This window comes from Daucus carota, chromosome 3 (assembly GCF_001625215.2).
Source record: "Daucus carota subsp. sativus chromosome 3, DH1 v3.0, whole genome shotgun sequence".
Taxonomy (NCBI): Eukaryota; Viridiplantae; Streptophyta; class Magnoliopsida; order Apiales; family Apiaceae; genus Daucus; species Daucus carota.
Genome location: NC_030383.2, coordinates 49,681,769 through 49,702,491, shown reverse-complemented (window position 1 = coordinate 49,702,491; position 20,723 = coordinate 49,681,769). Strand labels below are relative to the sequence as shown.

Here is a 20,723-nt window from a genome sequence, read left to right as displayed (position 1 = left end):
AATATTAGTAAGATTATTCATAAAGTAAATTATATAATGGTATATTATAGGGCTTTTTCACAAAATAACCAAGTCTAAAAGAAATTTTGCAAAAATATTGTCATTTTTTAAAACAAATTGCAAATATATTATGTCCTAAAAAATATTTTCAAATATAAGGTGGTTGCATTTCCACTGCTAACTACTAGGAACCCTAACCCTATATGCAACCACAAATGCAACTTGGAAAAAATCTTTTGAAAATTACGTTTAAAATTAACTAAAAGCGACCAACCTTCAAACCTTCAGCCTCATCAAGAAATCACCACACACAACACCACACCCATTAAAACCCTAACCCCCCTCGATTTCATTCACACACAACGATCAATTAGTATCAAATTTAATCAATCTCTACTACAACACGAAATAGCTCGACATCAGCATCCAGTTCTTCGCCACTCTCGTTGTCGCCAAGTTCATCCTCTCGAGCTACCCGCGGTGAAAGCTCCGATCCCAATCATCAGCGAACACCGAACAGGCGATGGTGAAAGCTCTAATCACGATCATCGGTGGAAACCTCCGCTTTCTCAAAGCACCGATCATCTTGTTGCGTGGAGAGTATATGAAACGGGACATTGTGTTCGCTATTAATTTATTTGTGTGAAGAGGGTGTGTAAGGACAGACAAGAGTGTGAGAGAAGAGTTGTTAGGAAGAAAGAGCATAAGAGCAAGGGCTCTTTAAACAGTTTCAAATACTAAAATACTCGTAATAATACATTATCATATATATTTTATAGAAAAAGATTGTAGTGATGTAAAAAATAAATTATAAATATATATTTTGAAATTTTTTTAACAAGATTCTTTATATAACTCTTTTTAACTCTAATCAATTACACGACAAATATCTCTTTTCATACATATGATGAAGATATATGAAATATAAAAAATCTGATTTAAAATTAATTGAATAATAAATTATCACATAATAATAACATAAAATATTACAATTAATTATCTCATATTAATAACATAAAACTAATAAATTATCACATATTAATAACATAAAATTAATTGAAAAATATTTAGTGTGATCCAACTCATATTAAAATCTGATGGTATTCAAATTCTGATGGATTTTTTTGGATTTCAGAAAATGGTGGATTTCTCATGTATTTTTAGTTTTTTGAAATCACACCAAAATCCATGACATTTTGAAATACTATGCTTAAATCCTAAAGAATCTATACCAAATCTATGACAATTTATTAAGAATCCGCACAAAATTAAGATCACATACAATCCATATATTAAAAACAATCAATTAAAATATCAATCGAATATACCCTCCTAAAATAAATGAAAGCAGTGGGATCCAGCTCATTCCTTATAAGTGTATCCAATCAATAGATGAGTTTATTAATATATATATAGTAATCAAATTAAAATAAAAATATTTAGTGGGATCCAGCTCATTCTTTATTCTCTTACACATGAGTACATGATATCCAGCTCATTCCTTGTAAGCGTATCCAATCAATAGATGAGTTTATTGATACATATATAATAGTATTAAAATAAAAATATTTAGTGGGATCCAACTCATTCTTTATTCTCTTACACGTGAGTACGTGATATTTAAAATAAAAGGATAAAAAGAAATGAGATCCAATTCATTCCTCGTAATCGTTATCCAATTAATTGATGAATATATGACAATTAAAATAAAAGAAAAATATTTAGTGTGATCCAACTCATTTAGGATAATTAAAATTAGAGAACGCACTTAGTCATTGCATATGTATGTGTGCACTTACACCACTCTGAATATTTATAAATAGATAATTAAAATCTGATGGTATTCAAATGCTGATGGATTTTTTTGGATTTCATAAAATGATGGATTATGTAGAATTCTCAGGTATTTTAAGTTTTTTGAAATCACACCAAAATCCATGACAATATTTTGAAGTACTGTGCTTAAATCATAAAAAATCTATACCAAATCTATGACAATTTATCAAGAATCCGCACAAAATTAAGATCATATACAATCCTTTAAAATCCATATATTAAAAACAATCAATTAAAATATCAATCGAATACACCCTCCTAAAATAAATGAAAGCAGTGGGATCCAGCTCATTCCTAATTATAAGCGTTATCCAATCAACTGATGAGTTTATTCGTGAACATATGATAATCAAATTAAAATAAAAATGTTTAGTGGGATCCAGCTCATTTTTCATTCTCTTACACATGAGTACATTATATTTAAAATAAAAGGATAAAAAAGTAATGAGATCCAACTCATTTCTCGTAACCGTTATCCAATTAATTGATGAATATATGATAATTAAAATTAAAGAAAAATGTTTAGTGTGATACAACTCATTTTTTAGGATATTTAAAATTAGAGAATGCACCTGGTCATGGCATATGTATGTGTGCACTTACACCACTCGGAAAAAACATATAAATACATATAGTGTAATATCTCACCTGGTAAACATTTTTGATACATTGGAGGACAATGGTGACAGATGCAAATTCTGGGTTCAAGAATTTGAAAGAGACATTCATAGTCGACGTGCAGAAGGCAGAAAGAAAAGCCTTAAATGTCCCTTTGATTTCCCCTATTACTGTTGCAACTGTAAAGATCGAAAAAGTTGATAATGTGGCTATCAGGATTGAGTTGGTTGATGGATGTGTTGGGTGGGGTGAGGCTCCTATTCTCCCTCCTATAACTGCCGAGGATCTGCCGTTGGCTATGTCAAAGGTTGCGGAAGCATGTGAGTTTTTGAAGAGGAGTCCTCCTATGACTTTGGGTTTAGTGTTGGGAGAGGTTGGTAGCATTCTACAAAGCCATTCATTTGCTTCGGTAAGTTGCACCGAGTTTCAAGTTAAAAAAAATATATATATAAATTAGTATTTGAAGGTTATCTTTCAGATTTTGCATTTCCAGTTATATAGTTTCTTTTGATTAATTGAAGGTTAGAGCAGGAGTTGAGATGGCTCTGATTGATGCAGCTTCTTACAGCGTTGGCAAGCCTTTGTGGAGATTGTTTGGTGGTGTTTCAAACACAATAACCACAGATATGACAGTCAGTTTCCGTTTAATTTCTTTATAGTCTTTTTTCTGGAGTCTTTAAAATATAAATTGATTTATAAATATACCTGGGCATTAGTTGGTTGAATATTGGTCACTCATATTATAAATACGGGTCTTATAGTCGATGTTGTTTGTTTGTGTTTATAAAGTCCACGACTACTCTTTATCAAATTAGGTTAATTTTTCATTGAGTTCCACACATTTTTCTTGCCTGTTAATATAATCAAATGAAAGTTTATTTTTCACAGTTTTTCCTTGTAATTACTGTTGAACATAAACATATAATTTATCTATTGAATTCTTAATTAGATATGAAAAAAAAATTATATATAGATTCCAATTGTTTCTTCGGTGGAAGCTGCTCAATTGGCTTCACAGTTTCGCGAAAAGGGATTCAAAACCTTGAAGCTTAAGGTGGGTAAGAATTTGAAAGGAGACATTGAAGTGCTTCAAGCAATACATGCTGCCCACCCTGATTGCGCATTTATCTTAGATGCTAATGAAGGTTACACCTCTACCGAAGCTATTCAGGTTCTTGAGACATTACATGGTAGGAATCTGCCTTTTGTCAAGACTAATCTATTGTGTTGTTACAATTTTTTTTATAATGTTTGGTTTTCTAAGAATTCATTATTTTTGCAGAGATGAAGTTGACTCCGGTGCTTTTTGAACAGCCAGTTCACAGGGATGACTGGGAAGGTCTTGGTCGTGTTACCAAGATTGCAAAAGAAAAATACGGGGTATCTGTTGCCGCTGATGAAAGTTGTCGGGGTTTAGCTGATGTAAAGAAGATAGTTGAAGAAAATCTAGCAGATGTAATTAACATCAAGCTCGCCAAACTAGGGGTACTAGGCGCCCTTGAAATAATTGAGTTGGCACGTGCATCTGGCCTGCATTTGATGATTGGTGGAATGGTTGAGACTAGAATTGCCATGGGATTTGCTGGTCACCTTGTTGCAGGGCTTGGATGTTTCAAGTAAGTAATTGGTGTTCCAACATTTCAAAAATTGAAAATTGCATTTTCACATCTACTTAATGATTTTATTCTGCCAGCCAATTTATTTTAGTTGATAATTTTTTTTAAACATGTTTAGAGCATATCCAACCCAACACAGTAATTCTATAATAACAACCACCCAACTCTAAGATAATAAAAATTACACTCCGGTGAATATTACTGTACTCCATATTTGGTGCCAAATGTACATTTAGTATAAATTTTACCTTATCATATTATAAAATAAAAATTAGTGTTACATTATACAGTGTACATGCAGGACTTGCTTTTGTGAAGAATGTCACATTTACACTGTAAGGTTGCATTTGCTTGGATATGGAATCGAAACGAATGCACTCTAATAAATAGTGTACACTATCTTAGTGTCATGGTTTAGAGATGGTCCCAGGGATGATATATTGCCTCACATACTACTTCCTTGTTGGGTTAAATTTGTTGATTTGGTTTGTTTAGATGATAATGACTTGTATAAACATACATTCGTACAGATTCATTGACCTGGATGCACCACATCATCTATCAGAAGATTCAGTTGTCAAGGGCTGTGAAGGTAAGATTATCTTTGTCTACTCAAGTTCATTTATGAATGAAAAAAACATACACAGTTTTCGTTTTTCCGACTTAGTTTCAGCTACAGTCAAATTGCAATCTCACAAATTTTTTTGGCTATAGTTTATGGTCCTGTGTACAAGTTTCCAAATGCCAGAGGCAGCGGGTGTTTTCTCGATTGGGACAATATTATGTGGTAAGCTCTCCATTCAGATTCTTTTATATGTTTTCATGTGCATTGCATGCAATATCAGTTTAATTCATAAGTCATATATATGGTGGTTCGTTTAGCTTCAGGAATTCCAGGTTTTTTTGATGAAAAATGCCCAATATATTTCTATTTAGCTTCACATCCTGGAATTTAATTTTTCTACTATTGAACTGGCGCTATACGCAATCATATGAAACACTAGTACTGCTATCACTCTTTATCTTGCGCCAAATTCGTCCCTTCATATGATCGAAGTTCATTAATCGTGTTTCTGAGTTTTTGGCATGATCATGAGAAATGAAAGAGAGCTTTTCTATACACTAGTATATAAATAAAAAATAATATGATTTTATCGAAAGATTTTCGGACTTTAGCTACAGTTCTAACTTAGACTGTTCATCATTCTACTAGCTATAGGTTGATATATGTATTTATATTCAATATGCTTAATCAGCCTATAAACATTTTGCAGATGTCAGATTCAGAAGCTAACAAAGAATTTTCTGGTGGGACTACTATTCGGTGTTGGGAGGTTAAAATGTGGAGGAGTTGTTTTCTTAGAATAATAAATATATGTATCATGTCTCTGGGAAATATACAGAGACAGTCCGTGCCTTTCCTGTACCTTTCACATTTTGAACAATCTGAATTCTGATTTAAATTCTCTCCACTTTTAAAGTGGAATGTATTTCATCGTTTCGTGGAACAAATCTTGGGGTAAGAGTATGAAACATGTTAAAGATAAGATCACTTTGTGAGATGTTTTTGTGGCCAATATCTATCTCTTAATTTATTTCGGATGCATTGCTAATATCTTTCTTGAGTAATAGATGTGAATGTATATCTACATTCTACCCTGATCCCCTGTTTTCGAAGAACTTTGATAAAATTGGTCATAACTTCCCGTTAGCAAGAAATTCCCATTCGGGCTTTAATACTTTAAGACTCCGTACAAAATTTATATGTGAAATTAGTAGAGTAAATGAGACAAAGTGATGGCTGAAGTTTGTCAAATTTTACAAAATGGTGGCTGGACTTTGAAAACTACAGAATCGTTCACTTCTGCCTTTTAAAAAGGTGGCGGCCGTGAGACTCCGTTAATTTCCTCTGTTAACTCAAAAAAAATTTAAAAAAAGGAAGGGTAAATGCAGGTTTCAGGTTAAAACTCTCAATTGATTATCCCCAAATCCAAAACTCTCAACTTTCTCTTGTTTCGTCTTGAAAACTCTTATTTGCTTACATACATATTCTTATGTGCTTACATATAGGTCGTTAACTTGTACTCCTGTGTCGTATGTTCCTCCAGCCTTCCAGTGTTTCGGCAAGTTATTAGCGGTAGCTACCCATTTTTCGTCTCCACTATCATCACTGAGTAGCATTCTTATTGACAAGGCCCCGGCGGGTGGCGAGGTAGTTGCCCACACTGCTCCATAGCTTCGACTCAATAGCTTGCACACAAATCTTTTTGGCTGCCAATGAAAACATCGTCTCTTAATATTCAACATCATGAAAACCCCCGAAATGTTCTTATAACACGGAAAATCTACTTCTTCATTCTAAAAACCTCCCTAAATTGTTTGTTAAGTGCTTTTAAGTGTTAAGAGTTCCTTTCTGCCTTAGTTTATCAGGTGCATACATCACTTAGAAGCTATGAGGTCCATAAACCACCCAGTTTCATACCACACTTAAAAAACATTTTACAACCTGCTCTCAATTTTGCTGTGCAAAAATATTTTTGCTAGAGAGAGAAAATGTAATATGAGGGAGGAGATCAGAGATGGAGGTAAGAGACTATTTTTAGAGGGTTTTGGGGTGATTTTCTTTTTCTACCCTTTTCTTTTTAATTTTATTTGTTAGAGTTAACAGAGTAAATTAACGGAGCGTCACGGCCGCCACCTTTTTAAAAGGCGGAACTGAACTCTAGCCACCATTCCATAGTTTTCAAAATCCAGCCACCATTCTGTAAAATTTGGCAAACTTCGGCCACCGATTTGTCATTTACTCAAATCAGTAAAGGTGTGAAATAGAAAGTTAAAAGCTCTTATAGTAGTATTATTGGTTGCTAGACGCAAAAAATACATACATTCAGACAATGAATGCTGCTCTGAAAGGTAAAATAGTTTCCTCGTTAACTATTTCTCTCTGAGCAGAATCAATGGGATGTAGACTTACTAGCTGATATGTTCGGGAATAGATACTACAACTTGACTGAATTAACCCCTACTGACTACAACGAATCTGATTTTTGCTATTGGAAAAAGGAGTCAGTAAAAAGCGCATATGCAATCTATGAAGCGTCAAACTGCTGTAGTTACTCGTTAGTAGCACGCAACCATAATGGAGAACCAATTGAAACTTTGTCCCAGTGTATTAAAGGTAAGGTATCCCAGAGTCGGCAGAAGTTTTGGGCATAAGGGAGGCATTGAGCTGGGTAACTCGAGTGTGAAATTAAACTGACAGTTTGTTAGCTGTACAAGCTATTAGCTATTATAAGCTCATCAACTAATTAAGCTATCTTACATTGGTAGACTTGTACACGAGTGCAAGAACATGTTGTCCGAATTAAATGATTGTAAAATAATATCAGGGTTTGTTAGATGATCCGTGAACAAGATAGCTAACTGTACAGTGAGATATAGTTCTTCTCCTGCTGACCGGAGGGTATAATAACCTTGGAGTTTATTTCTGTGTGGATGATTTGAGTAATTCCTTTCTCGGGGCAAATGTTATTCAAAAGTTATTCCATTATCATCGATCACAATCTGTTTCTTACAAATGCATATATATAAAAGACGTGTGAATCTGAAAGATGACTAATAGATTTATAAGCATAGCATATGCATGTATATACAGCAAAACATTATGACCAACCTGTCTACTAACTCAAACTACTATCTTTTGCTTAAGTGATCTTCAGGGTTTACACTGAATATGTCTGTATTGGGGAAGTTAATGAGTATAGTTGTAAATGTAAAACAGGCAGAGAGAAGAGATTTAAATTTTTCTGAGTCAAAAAATACAATGGCAAGACAGACCATGAGGCAGTCCTCCACTGCTCCATTCACACTCATGCATGAGATCAAAAAGCTTGAACACCTCCAGGAACAGCTTGGTGAGGAAGCAAATCGAGCACTGGAAGTATTGCAGAAAGAGGTGGCTTGCCATAGACAAGGTAACCAGGATGCTGCAGAAACAATTGCTAAGCTACAAGCAGAAATTAGAGACATGTGTGCAGTTCGACCAGCTCCTAAAGAAGTTGAAGTCGAAAGTGTTGTTTCTGTTAACAAAAGTATCAGTGCCAACCTCAAGAATGAAATAACCAGACTTCACTCAGAAGGAAGTAACATTGCAGAGCTTGAGGAGCAGCTTGAAAATGATCAGAAGTCGATTGAAAAATTTGTCATGTCTCTTCCAAGCAATGCAGACCAACAGTGCAATGCTGAAACATCTTTGAAGACCAAAAATCATCTACAAAAAATAAATTTCAGTGTTTAGAGAAAAAAACCGCCTGGCACTTGAAAAAAATTTCAATGTATAATAAAAAAGCACCAGACGTGCTAAATATTTTGTTTAAATTCTGACCATTGGTCACTAAATTCAACGACTGAAGAACTAATTATTACATGACGGATCCAAGCAATCAATTTCCAGGGTCGAAAGTAGTAAAACATTCAACAATGTCAACACATTTATTTTTTGTTTTAAAGTGAAAAACTGAAAAGAAATGCGAATTGTTTAGACGGGCCCAGAATGAATATTCAAACGAAAAACCCCGGGTAAAGCCAAACACGCCCTTTATCTTTACTCATAGTGCAAAACACGCCCTTCATCACCTGTTTTCTCTTTATTTTCCTGGTCGATAGGCTTTGTTTATCTATATATCTATCTATATATATATCTATCTATATATATCTAATATCTATATGTATTCTAATCTATATATCTATATAGGCTCATGATCAAATAGAAACCACTCTTAAAATAAAAATTAGAAACCAATACAAGTTAGTGATATTTTCAGTACAATTTAGTGATATTCTCTTTACGATTTAGTGTATGTGTTGCAAAAATTAGTGAAAACTAGTAGAAACTGCCCAGAATCTCCAGATATGTTCCAGAAACTGCTCAGAATCTTCAGATCTGTTCATGTTTTCGATTCAGATGGTGGAGGTGAAGGTGGAGACGGAGGAGGGATGTTTGTAGCGGAGGTCTGGGCGGCTTGAAGTAGGGGATTGGAGCGTTGCCGGAATAGTGGCGGCTCCACCGCGTTTTGAAGTTGAGCCGAGGTGGCGAAAGAAGTATGAACGGGGCTGAAGGAGGTTGAAGCAGCAACCAAGATGGGGCTGGTGAAGATGGAGGTGGAGATTGTGTTGTTAAAGAAATAATGGAGGTGGTGCATGGTTATGGAGTGGACGGGCGGCATAGAGGTGGTGGTGGTTATGGAGGAGGCGACGACAGAGGTGGTGGTAGTGGCGGATGTGGAGGTGGGGTTGGTGAAGATGGAGGTGGGGTTGGTGAAGATGGAAGTGGAGATGGAGTTGTTTAAGAATTTAGTGGTATTTGCTTTGGGATTCAGTGATATTCGAGTTTGATTTTTAGTTTCTAGATTAAGAAGGTTTCCATTGGAGTAAAACTCTATCTATAATCTAATTCATGGATGCAAAGGATTTGTCAAAAGACAAACTATGCCCTTCTTTATTTTATTCATAACACACCACTCGAGGACATAACACACCACTTAGGGACAGACATGTCTTTTTATTGAATTCGCGGATAGACCTATTTAATCCGGACCAGACCCGTATCCGGTTCCATATGTTTTATACATTTTTATATTAATCTTGGGAGGTCTTATATATGTTTTATACATTAGTTTCATGAATAATCTGTGCTTAAATGGGTTATATTGGAAGAAAGCTCTGAGTACACAAATGGGGTTGGGCGTGTTAATGCCCTAAATATTATGATATAGACCTAACAAACGCTTACACGACGCAAAACTCTATACGATCGAGTTTTCATCTTAAAACTAGTTGAGAAGCCGCGCGTTGCGGCGCCGGCGGCCTATAAAAATTATATTAATGATTCAATATTAATATTTGTAAAATAAAATAATTTTGTGGTTGTCTATAAAAGGTATATTAATGTTTCAAAATTAATATTTATAGAATAAATAAATTTTATATTATAAAAATCTTGATATAATACCAATATTGATATATAAAATTGCAAAATTGGACTATAATTCATGATGAAAATATGAAAATAAATTTAAACACGTAGTTAACAATTTAAAACACGACGAATCTTAATTTTATTTGTGGTTTTTTTTAAGTAATCATGTTCTTACATTATCACCTTCCTCCGATTTTTTTGGATGATTGTGCACAAAAACATTTAACTTAAATCCATGAGATAGCGGTCTATAACTACCCTTGCTTGTAACAACCTTTATTTTTTAATATTGTATAAATAGCCTTCACTTAAAAGTTGCTTGAACGGAGCAAACAAATAATGCATGAATAATTGTTTTCTTTATACAAAGTAAATCATATAAAAATTAACAACAACAAACATGCCCGATGAACAAAACAAATATTATAAAAGAATAACCAACAAACATATCTCACTAATAGTTAATTTATTGATATCATTCATCAATATCATGTCAAGACTATATTCTTTTCCCGTGTTTGGATTTGTCGACTCCAACATAGCGGTCTATAACTACCTTTGCTTACAACAACCTTTATTTTTTTAATATTGTATAAACAACCTTCACTTATCGTTGCAGAAGAACGGCACCACCGAGTTAGAAATCGAGTAAAAGAACTATCACCAGAAAGAGGTAGGGTTGTGGTATTGAGAGGGAGGAGGTTGTGTTTAGATGATCCAAAACCCTATAAACTATAGGGGTATTTATAGATGCAGAGAGACTTGTGTGCTACTTTTTCCCATAATTAAATAATCTGAAACAAAATCAGATTAAAACTTTCAAGTTACTATATTCCATAATCAAGTTACTATATTCCATAAATAATTTGAAACAAAATCAGATTCTGAAACTTGCTTGTAATATACCCGAATCTAAAAAAAGTAATTCTAATTTTTGATATTTTTTATCCAAAAATTCCAGAATATTAGAAAAATAGAACGGAGCGATGTGAGACACGCCACCTAAACAAAATCAGATTCTGAAACTTGCTTGTAATATACCCGAATCTAAAAAAGGTAATTCTAAATTTTGATATTTTTTATCCAAAAATTCCAGAAAATTAGAAAAATAGAACGGAGCGATATGAGACGCGCCACCTACACGCCCCTCGCTTCTCCTTTATATAAGTATATTGATGATTGAAAACTCTAGATTGTGGGCCAATTTTTTAAATTCTGTTATTTTGGGCCCCAACTCAAGAATACTTGAGATTGGGGCCATTTTCTAGCAAAAGGTGATTCTAGCCACAGTTTAGTTTTTTTCATGTTTAGAGCATCTCCGAGGGACTCTCTAAATAAGCTCTTAACTTCATATTTAAAGAGCAAAGCAAAAATTAGAGCTCAAATGGGCTCCTTAAAGCTCTTTAAAAATTTAAGAGCTCATCATCTCTCCTCTCTTTTAAAGAGCATGTAAGAGCTCTTAACTTTTTTTCATGAATATAATATTAGTTCCCTCCAACTTTACCTCCAACATCTCTCTCTTTTTACTTTTCCCTCTCATTTATATGCATAAAATATGAATAAGGAGCATGTACAAAGAAGAGCATTGGAGTTGAAATCTTTTTCAATGTTTTAATTCACTATGAGCCAAATATTATATTATATTTTAAAGAGTGATTTAAGAGCACCATTGGAGATGCTGTTACCGCTTCTTCTTCTTCAATTTAAATTTTAAATCTTTACGAAATCAACTCTGCGTAACTGTAATCAATGGAAACTAGAGGTAACTCTCTACAGATTGTGTGTCGTTTTCTCCTCTCTGTCCTAGATGTTTGGTAAGTTCTTCATATTGTAAGTTTTTGTTTTAATCACAAATAGGTTGTAAGCGCGTTCCTTTGGGTCCTCTATCTTCTTCTTCAACACATACCAGTGATCCGAACACTATTCAGATTTCTACGGGACGCACTGGTATGTTCCAGTTGTATTAGGGTTTTTTGTTTGCTTTAGTGACACTTCAGAATGCTAAACAAACTACCTCTGTATATTTGTTTGACATTGTTGTTCTGTTCTGTATATTGGTATGCATAATATTTGTTCATATGCCTTTGTGATGTAGAACACAGTTGTGATCTAATGTTTGAACTGAAAGTAACACAAACAAACTTGAATGAGTTAAAATTAGGATCCTCAACATGTAAAAGTGTAAGAATGCCATAGATTCGGGAAGGATACTCTTTAAGAAAGCCATTTTGGATGTGTGGATTTTGGTGTAATTGACATGTAATGAGATGTTTAGAATTATTAATTACGAGTAGTTGAGCAATTTATTGATAGCATCTCATGGGTAACACCTAAATATATCCTTGATCTAACATACATAAAATAAGAAATAAGGAAATTTGTAATCTTTAGGCTGTAGCCGGTTTTCTTTGTAGAAATAAAAGTCTTGCTTGGTATTCACTTAATAGACATTTCAGTTAAATCCAGTCGCAAATTAATGAAGCAGTCGATATAGAACGGAAGAACAAGAGAATCAAGCACAAAACTATAAAGATCTCACCATAAATTGAGCAGAAGCTATATAGATATATGATATTATAGTTCAATCTTTTTGGAACTACTTGGATACAACTAACTAAAATTATGAGAAACCGAAATTGGAATTTAGTCTAGGAGAATATTTTTTGTCCAATGAATAGGCACGGCCAATCTTATTCTTGATTTAGATTCTAATCCATTACTTATAATGCTTTACTTCCCCCTGGATCTATATGCATTCCATACTCATTAGCGTAGAACATAGTTTCTCCATTGGAGATCAAGGACAAGTCAGAGTAATTACAATTTACATGCACATGAATTGAAAGCCCTTGAGCAAGTCATTCAAATGAATAAAATTTTGTTTAATAAAGCACATAAAATTATAACATAATGAATTAGCGTAACTTTTCTTGGTCTTGCATTGCTATCTTTATCAGTTGTGTATAATTTGGCCTTGAGCTAAGAGAACTAACTTAGAAATGATTTGCTGAAACAACTGGTTCTTATTTGGGTGAAAACAGTGATCAGAACACTATTCAGATTTCTACTGGACGCACTGGTATATTCCAGCCAGTCATCTTAGCCGTGATTTTCAAAATTCAGCTCAATCATCACGTATGTTTAAAATATGAAGCCCCCTTCTGATGATTACTCTCAATGCCATAATTTTTATACAAGTACATATGTAAATCCCTTTTTTATTTTAATTACAATGTAGGTTCCTATTTACCTCTTGGTATTCGGACTCCAGCCAGTCATCCAAGCAGTGTAGTCCAGACATCAAATACAAGTCCAGCTGCTATACAGGAAATTCTATGTATCTGAAAATGTTCTACAAGACCAGCTAATGTGTCTCTGTTTTCAGTCAAATGAACAATATTGTTATGTCAATTGTTTTTCTGTCATGTGTATTACCAATTATTCAGGCACACAAGGTTCTGGGACCTGCATTCTTTAAAAAAAGTGATGGATATGTATACTCTGAAGTGACAAATATGCATACCTGCATTGTAGTCTATAATCGATAGCTTTGTACATTTGCTATATTTTAGGAGTATTGCTGCAAAGGCAAGAAGAATACTGTAATTCAATACTATTTATGGTTCTAACAGTTTCAGAATGAGAAAAGAAAATTCTGTAAACACAAAAGCCTATGAAGCAATAGCTGATTGTTATAATCAAACTCTATTAGTTTCGGGAAAAGATGCTCCACTAAAGAGTGAGGATGCTGGTGATGTTTCATCAAAGGAAGGTACTCCATATCGCCGTACAAGTTCTGTTAACATGAAGAAAATGCAAAAGATGTTACAAAACGCAGCTGAAGAGAATGTTAGAAGTATAAGGCAATATGTAACAGAGCTCAAAGAACGTGTTGCCAAGCTGCAATACCAAAAGCAATTACTTGTCTGCTAGGTAACTTGTCTATTTTTCTTTTTTGCGATTTTCACTTGATATACATCACAAATTAAGAATGACCGATTTCTTGATCATTGAAGTTAGTAATTAGGTCATGCAATAAAGTTTTTAATTAGGGTTGATGAGTGAGATTGCATGGCTGCTTGCTATAGATTGCAGTGTTGGAGACGTGGAGTATGGCTTCATGTGGTGGTTGATTTATCATGAATGAATTACTAAACATAATTCGCAGTTTTTGCAACAACTATTGTAAGTGAAGATATGTGTAATATTTCCAGAAAATATATTAGCACTTTACTTGGTGGGATAGCTTGTTCAGTGAATAGGTAAATAATACTGTAACTAATTTGCGGAACTTTAACTACTCTTGTAAGTAAAACTTATTATTGTTCTTAGTTGCGAATTAGGCATTAATAACCCAAAATGGTTGTTCACTGGCTTGTTTCCTTGATAATTTGTACAAGTTCTTTATATATCCTTGCCTTTTTGGTGTGTTACTGTGTTAAGATTTCTAAATTGGAAGAACTTTCTCCTAAGTTTTTTTCCTCGTTGTGTCATTATTTATTAATTTTAGTTCCTTAATTGTTGTGTTTCATGTAATTTTCTTTCTAGGAAAACAAGGAAAGGTTGCAGAGTACAAGCAAGAAAAGCTTCTTGAGGGGCTTCACTGAGATGAAAACTATCAATGAAACAGGTTGTTTACCAGGAAATCTAACAGAGGTAGGTAAAATGTGTTGTCGATCGGTCTGTTTTTGTTAATATCCCTTGACTGTTAGTGTTATAGTTTTCTTATAAGTTTATTGGGATCCAACTCATTCCTTACCCTGATTAAAATTAGAGAATGCACCTGGTCGTTGCATATGTATGTGTGCACTTACACCACTCCGAAAAAAACATATAAATACATATAGTGTAATATCTTGTCTGCTAAACATTTTTGATATATCGGAGGACAATGGCGACAGATGCAAATTCTGGGTTCAAGAATTTGAAAGAGACATTCATAGTTGACGTGCAGAAGGCAGAAGGAAAAGCCTTAAATGTCCCTTTGATTTCCCCTATTACTGCTGCAACTGTAAGGATTGAAAAAGTTGGTAATGTGGCTATCAGGATTGAGTTGTTTGATGGATGTGTTGGGTGGGGTGAGGCTCCTATTCTCCCTCCTATAACTGCCGAGGATCAGCCGTTGGCTATGTCAAAGGTTGCGGAAGCATGTGAATCTTTGAAGAGGAGTCCTCCTATGACTCTGGGTTTGGTGTTGGGAAAGGTTGGTAGCATTCTACAAGGGCATGCATTTGCTTCGGTAAGTGGCACAGAGTTTCAAGTTATTATATATATATGGACATATATGTGTTATATATATCTTTTGAATTAATTTTAGTATTTGGAGATTATCTTTGAGTTTCTATGCATTTCTAGTTATATATTTTCGTTTGATTAATTGAAGGTTAGAGCAGGAGTTGAGATGGCTCTGATTGATGCAGTTTCTTATAGCGTTGGCAAGCCTTTGTGGAGATTGTTTGGTGGTGTTTCAAACACAATAACCACAGATATGACAGTCAGTTTCTGTTTATTTCTTTGTAGTAGTTTTTATCCTATCGATGTTTTTTAGGAGTCTTTAAAGTATAAGTTGATTCATAAACATACTTTGGCACTAGTTGGTTGAACATTGCTCATGATGTTATTATTACCCCTTCTCTTATAGTGTCAATGTTGAGCCCATATTAGAACCAATAACCTGGAAGGGTAGGGCCTATATCAAATTGATGTGCAATGTTACAGTTTTTTCTTGTAATTACTGTCTAACATAAACATATAATTTATCTATTGAATTTGTAACTGCATATGAAAATTTTTTATGCATAGATTCCAATTGTTTCTTCTGTGGAAGCTGCTCAATTGGCTTCACAGTTTCGCGAAAAGGGATTTAAAACCTTGAAGCTTAAGGTGGGTAAGAATTTGAAAGCAGACATTGAAGTGCTTCAAGCAATACGTGCCGCCCACCCTGATTGCGCGTTTATCTTAGATGCTAATGAAGGTTACACCTCTACTGAAGCTATTCAGGTTCTTGAGACATTACATGGTAGGAATTTGACTTTTGTCAAAACTAATCTATGCTGTTGTTACAATTTTTTTTATAATGTTTGGTTTTCTAAGAATTCAATATATTTGCAGAGATGAAGTTGACTCCAGCTCTTTTTGAACAGCCAGTTCACAAGGATGATTGGGAAGGTCTTGGTCGTGTTACTAAGATTGCAAAAGAAAAATACGGGGTGTCCATTGCCGCTGATGAAAGTTGTCGGGGTTTAGCTGATTTAAAGAAGATAGTTGAAGAAAATCTAGCAGATGTCATAAACATCAAGCTTGCCAAACTAGGGGTACTAGGCGCCCTTGAAGTAATTGAGTTGGCACTTGCATCTGGCCTGCATTTGATGATTGGTGGAATGGTTGAGACTAGAATTGCAATGGGCTTTGCTGGTAACCTTGCTGCAGGGCTCGGATGTTTCAAGTAAGTAATTGGTGTTCCAACATTTCAGGAATTTAAAAATGTACTTTCACATCCACTTCATGGTTTCTGCCAGCCAATTTATTTTAGTTAAAAATTTTCTTTTAAACTTGATAAGAGCATATCCAACCCAACACAGTAACTCTATAATAACAACCCAACTTTATGATAATAAAAATTACACTCCAGTGAATATTATTATACTCCATATTTGGTGCCAAATGTTCATTTAGAATAAATTTTACCTATTTATACTATAAAATAAAAATTAGTGTAACTTTATACAGTGTACGGGCAGGACCTGCTTTTGTGAAGAATGTAACATTCTAAGGTTGCATTCACTTGGATATGGAATGGAATTATGGGAGAATGGAGGGGAAAACAATAAAGAAATTTAAATGAAAAAGATGAATGTATGAGAGAATACTAAATCACCATGGACGAGCCTAAATTTTTAAGAAGCGGGGAAGAAATGGAATGAAGCATTCGTTCCAAATCATTTGGATTAGATTTCTTGTTCAAATAGTTTAGAAATGAATGATGACAGAAACACAAATTATACACATTCTCGACCTAATTAGTACAAATTTAAATCAGTTCCATCCAAACGACTGCACTCTAATAAATAATGTACCTCATACATTCCTGGTTTAGAGATGGTCCCAGGGATGATATATAGCCTCAAATCCGACTTCCTGGTTGGGTCAAATTTGTTGATTTGGTTTGTTTTAGATGATAATGACTTGAATAAACATACATTCGTACAGATTCATTGACCTGGATGCACCACATCATTTATCAGAAGATCCAGTTGTCAAGGGCTGTGAAGGTAAGATTATATTTGTCTACTGAAGTTCATTTATGAATGATAAAAATTAAAAACACGTTTTCATTTTTCCGACTTAGTTTCAGCTACAGTCAAATTGCAATCTCAAACTTTTTTTTTGGCTATAGTTTATGGTCCTGTGTACAGATTTCCAAATGCCAGAGGCAGCGGGTGTTTTCTCGATTGGGACAATATTATGTGGTAAGCTCTCCATTCGGATTCTTTTACATGCCTTCATGTTCATTGCATGCAATATCAGTTTAATTCATAAGTCATATACAAGCTGGTTCGTTTAGCTTCAGGAAGTCCAGGTTTTTTTTAATGAAAAATGCCCAATATATTCTATTTAGCTTCACGTCCTGAAATTTAATTTTTCTACTATTGAACTGGTGCTATTGGAATCATATGAAACACTAGTACTGCTATCACTCTTTATCTTGTGCCAAATTCGTCCCTTCATAGGATCCAAGTTCATTAATCGTGTTTGTGAGTTTTTGACATGATCATGTAAAATGAAAGAGAGCTTTTCTATACACTAGTGTTTATGTATATAAATATAATATGATTTTCCGACTTTAGCTACAGTTCTAACTTAGACTGTTCATCATTCTACTAGCTAGTAGCTACCAATAAGGTGGCCAACTATAGGTTGATATATGTATTTATATTCAATATGCTAAATCAGCCTATAAACATTTTTGCAGATGTCAGATTCAGAAGCTAGCAAAGAATTTTCTGGTGGGACTACTTTTTAGTGTTGCGAGGTTAAAATGTGGAGGAGTTGTTTTCTTACAATAATAACATATATGTATCATGTTTCTGGGAAATATACAGAGACAGTTTCATTGATCTGTGCCTTTCCTGTACCTATCACATTTTGAACAATCTGAATCTGATTTAAATTCTCTCCACTTTTAAAGTGGAATGTATTTCATCGTTTCGTGGAACAAATCTTAGGGTAAGAGTATGAAACATGTTAAATATAAGATCACTTTGTGAGATGTTTGAAAATAATAGGTCTGGAATCAATGTTGTGTAACGTGCAGAAGCAAAGTTGTGTCTGTGAAGAATCCGACCTACCTCACCCAATACTGAACTCAGAGACATTTCAGTATTTTTTGTGGCCAATATCTATCTCTTAATTTATTTCGGACGCATTGCTCATATCTTTCTTGAGTAATAGATGTGAATGTATATCTACCCCAATCCCCTGTTTCGGAAAACTTTAATAAAATTGGTCATAACTTCCTTGGTGGCAAGAAATTCCCGTTCGGGCTTTAATGCTTCAAGATTACATACAAAATTTATATGGGAAATTAGTGAGCGTGTGAAACAGAAAGTTAAAGCTTTTATAGTGTTTTGGGTTGCTAGACGCAAAATCCATACATTCAGACAATGAATGCTGCTCTGAAAGGTAAAATAGTTTCCTCGTTAATTATTTCTCTCTGAGCAGAATCAATGGGATGTAGACTTACTAGCTGATATGTTCGGGAATAGATACTACAACTTTATTATATTAACCCCTACCGACTACAACGAACCTGATTCTTGGTATTGTAAAAAGCGCATATGCAATCTATGAAGCATCTAATTCCTGTAGTTTACTCGTTAGTAGCACGCAACCATAATGGAGAACCAATTGAAGCTTTGTCCCGGTGTATTCAAGGTAAGGTATTCCGAGATGGCAGAAGTTTTGGGCATAAGGGAGGCATTGAGCTGGGTAACTCAAGTGTGAAATTGAAACTCACTGTTTGTTAGCTGTACAAGCTATTATAAGCTCATCAACTAAGCTATCTTACATTGGTAGACTTGTACAGGAGTGCAAGAACATGTTGTCCGAATTAAATGATTGTAAAATAATATCAAGGTTTGTTAGACGATCCGTGAACAAGATACCTCACTGCACACTAAGATGTAGTTCTTCTCCCACAGATCGGAGGGTATAATAGCTTTGGAGTTTATTTCTGTAATGTTGGATGATTTGAGTACTTATTGAAAATTCCTTTCTCAGGGTAAATGTGATTCAAAAGTTATTCCATTATCATCGATCACAATCCGTTTCTTACAAATGCATATATATAAAAGACGTGCGAATCTGAAAGATGACTAATAGATATATAAGCAGAGCATATGCATGTATATACAGCAAATTACATTATGACCAACCTGTCTAATAACTCAAACTACTATCTTTTACTTAAGTCCTTTCTAGTGGTTTAAAACTGAATGTCTGTATTGGGACAGCTGATGAGTATAGTTGTAAATGTAAAACAGGCAGAGAGAAGAGATTTAAATATATACTTGTCTGACCCTTTTAGTTGTTCAACATTATGGGGTACTTGGATCGGTTGAAATTGTTGAATTGGCACAAGTATCTGGCTTGGAGCTTATGATTTGTGGGATGGCTGAGAGTAGACTTGCAGTAGGGTTGGTCACCTTGCTGCAGGCCTTGGATGTTTCAAGTAAGTAGTAGATATTACGTTTTTCCTTATCATCAGAATTTGATGCAGTTTTCGGTTGTTTTTGGCGATTATGAGCTATATAGTATCATCACAGATATATTGATCTAGATTCCCCATTTCATCTTTCAGAAGATCCAGTGATTGAGGGTTATGTTGGTGAAATTTGATTGTAGTTATGTATATCAATTGTCAGTTGAAGACGCATTCATATCTGTAACTCTTTCATGTTTTCTGTGGTTAGTTTCTGTTCCTGTTTACAGGTTTACAAATCTCAGAGGCAACGGTGGTTTGTTTCGCTGGTTAAAAGGCAATATAAAGACCTAACAAGACATCATATATCAGCAATATAGTCTTTTCATAGTAAAGAGGCGAATAGCCATTTTAACTACGGAGAATAAAGAAGGAACAGGGTAAAGGGTTAGTGGATGAGACTTGAATTTTTCAATTTAGTTTTCAATGAGTACCTGGGAGAGCGCTGGACCTCTTGAATTGTTCATTATAACCCTCAATCACCGGTTCTTTTGACAGATGAAATGGGGAATCTAGGTCAATATATCTGTGATAATACTACCTTTTATATAGCTCATAATCGCCAAAAATAACTGAAAACTGCATCAAATTCTGATGACAAGGAAAAATCTAATATCTACTACTTACTTGAAACATCCAAGCCCTGCAGCAAGGTGAGCAGCAAAACCTACTGCAAGTCTACTCTAAGCCATCCACCAATCATAAGTTCGAAGCCAGATGCTTTTGCCAATTCAACAATTTCAATCGCTCCAAGTACCCCAAGTTTCGCGAGCTTGATGTTAATGACGTCTGCCAATTCAATCGCCTATGCTCAACTTCCAAGTATATCTGATCAGAAGGGTCTCCTTTAAATAACAAGTAGAACTGATCCTATGAATAATAGAGACACCCTAAAAGTAACAGGCTTTGATATTTT

General features: G+C 34.4%; 2 protein-coding genes and 1 long non-coding RNA gene across 5 annotated transcripts; 2 read left to right on the top strand and 1 right to left on the bottom strand.

Moving 5' to 3' along the window:
* Positions 1–2,500: 2,500 nt before the first annotated feature.
* On the top strand, positions 2,501–5,583 carry LOC108212625 (L-Ala-D/L-amino acid epimerase). Its single transcript, XM_017384347.2, has 7 exons — positions 2,501–2,863; positions 2,976–3,086; positions 3,428–3,644; positions 3,737–4,070; positions 4,601–4,662; positions 4,785–4,857; positions 5,345–5,583. Coding segments are annotated over exons 1-7 (1,146 nt in total). The 5' UTR covers positions 2,501–2,515; the 3' UTR covers positions 5,346–5,583.
* A 2,086-nt stretch (positions 5,584–7,669) lies between these two features.
* On the bottom strand, positions 7,670–20,332 carry LOC108214014 (uncharacterized). 2 transcript variants are annotated; one of them, XR_001805444.2, is made up of 4 exons: positions 20,242–20,332; positions 13,571–13,843; positions 13,298–13,422; positions 7,670–8,340 (listed from the first exon to the last, which is right to left on the bottom strand). It is a non-coding gene; the product is annotated as an uncharacterized LOC108214014 (long non-coding RNA). The 2 variants fall into 2 exon arrangements; XR_010289925.1 differs by having other exon boundaries at positions 13,298–13,843.
* On the top strand, positions 13,837–18,240 carry LOC108214011 (L-Ala-D/L-amino acid epimerase). 2 transcript variants are annotated; one of them, XM_064089260.1, is made up of 9 exons: positions 13,837–13,980; positions 14,596–14,703; positions 14,949–15,286; positions 15,431–15,541; positions 15,850–16,066; positions 16,159–16,492; positions 17,257–17,318; positions 17,444–17,516; positions 18,020–18,237. In XM_064089260.1, coding segments are annotated over exons 3-9 (909 nt in total). In that variant the 5' UTR covers positions 13,837–13,980; positions 14,596–14,703; positions 14,949–15,175; the 3' UTR covers positions 18,021–18,237. The 2 variants fall into 2 exon arrangements, with proteins under 2 accessions (XP_063945330.1, XP_017241280.1); XM_017385791.2 differs by having other exon boundaries at positions 14,596–15,286; positions 18,020–18,240.
* Positions 20,333–20,723: the final 391 nt, after the last annotated feature.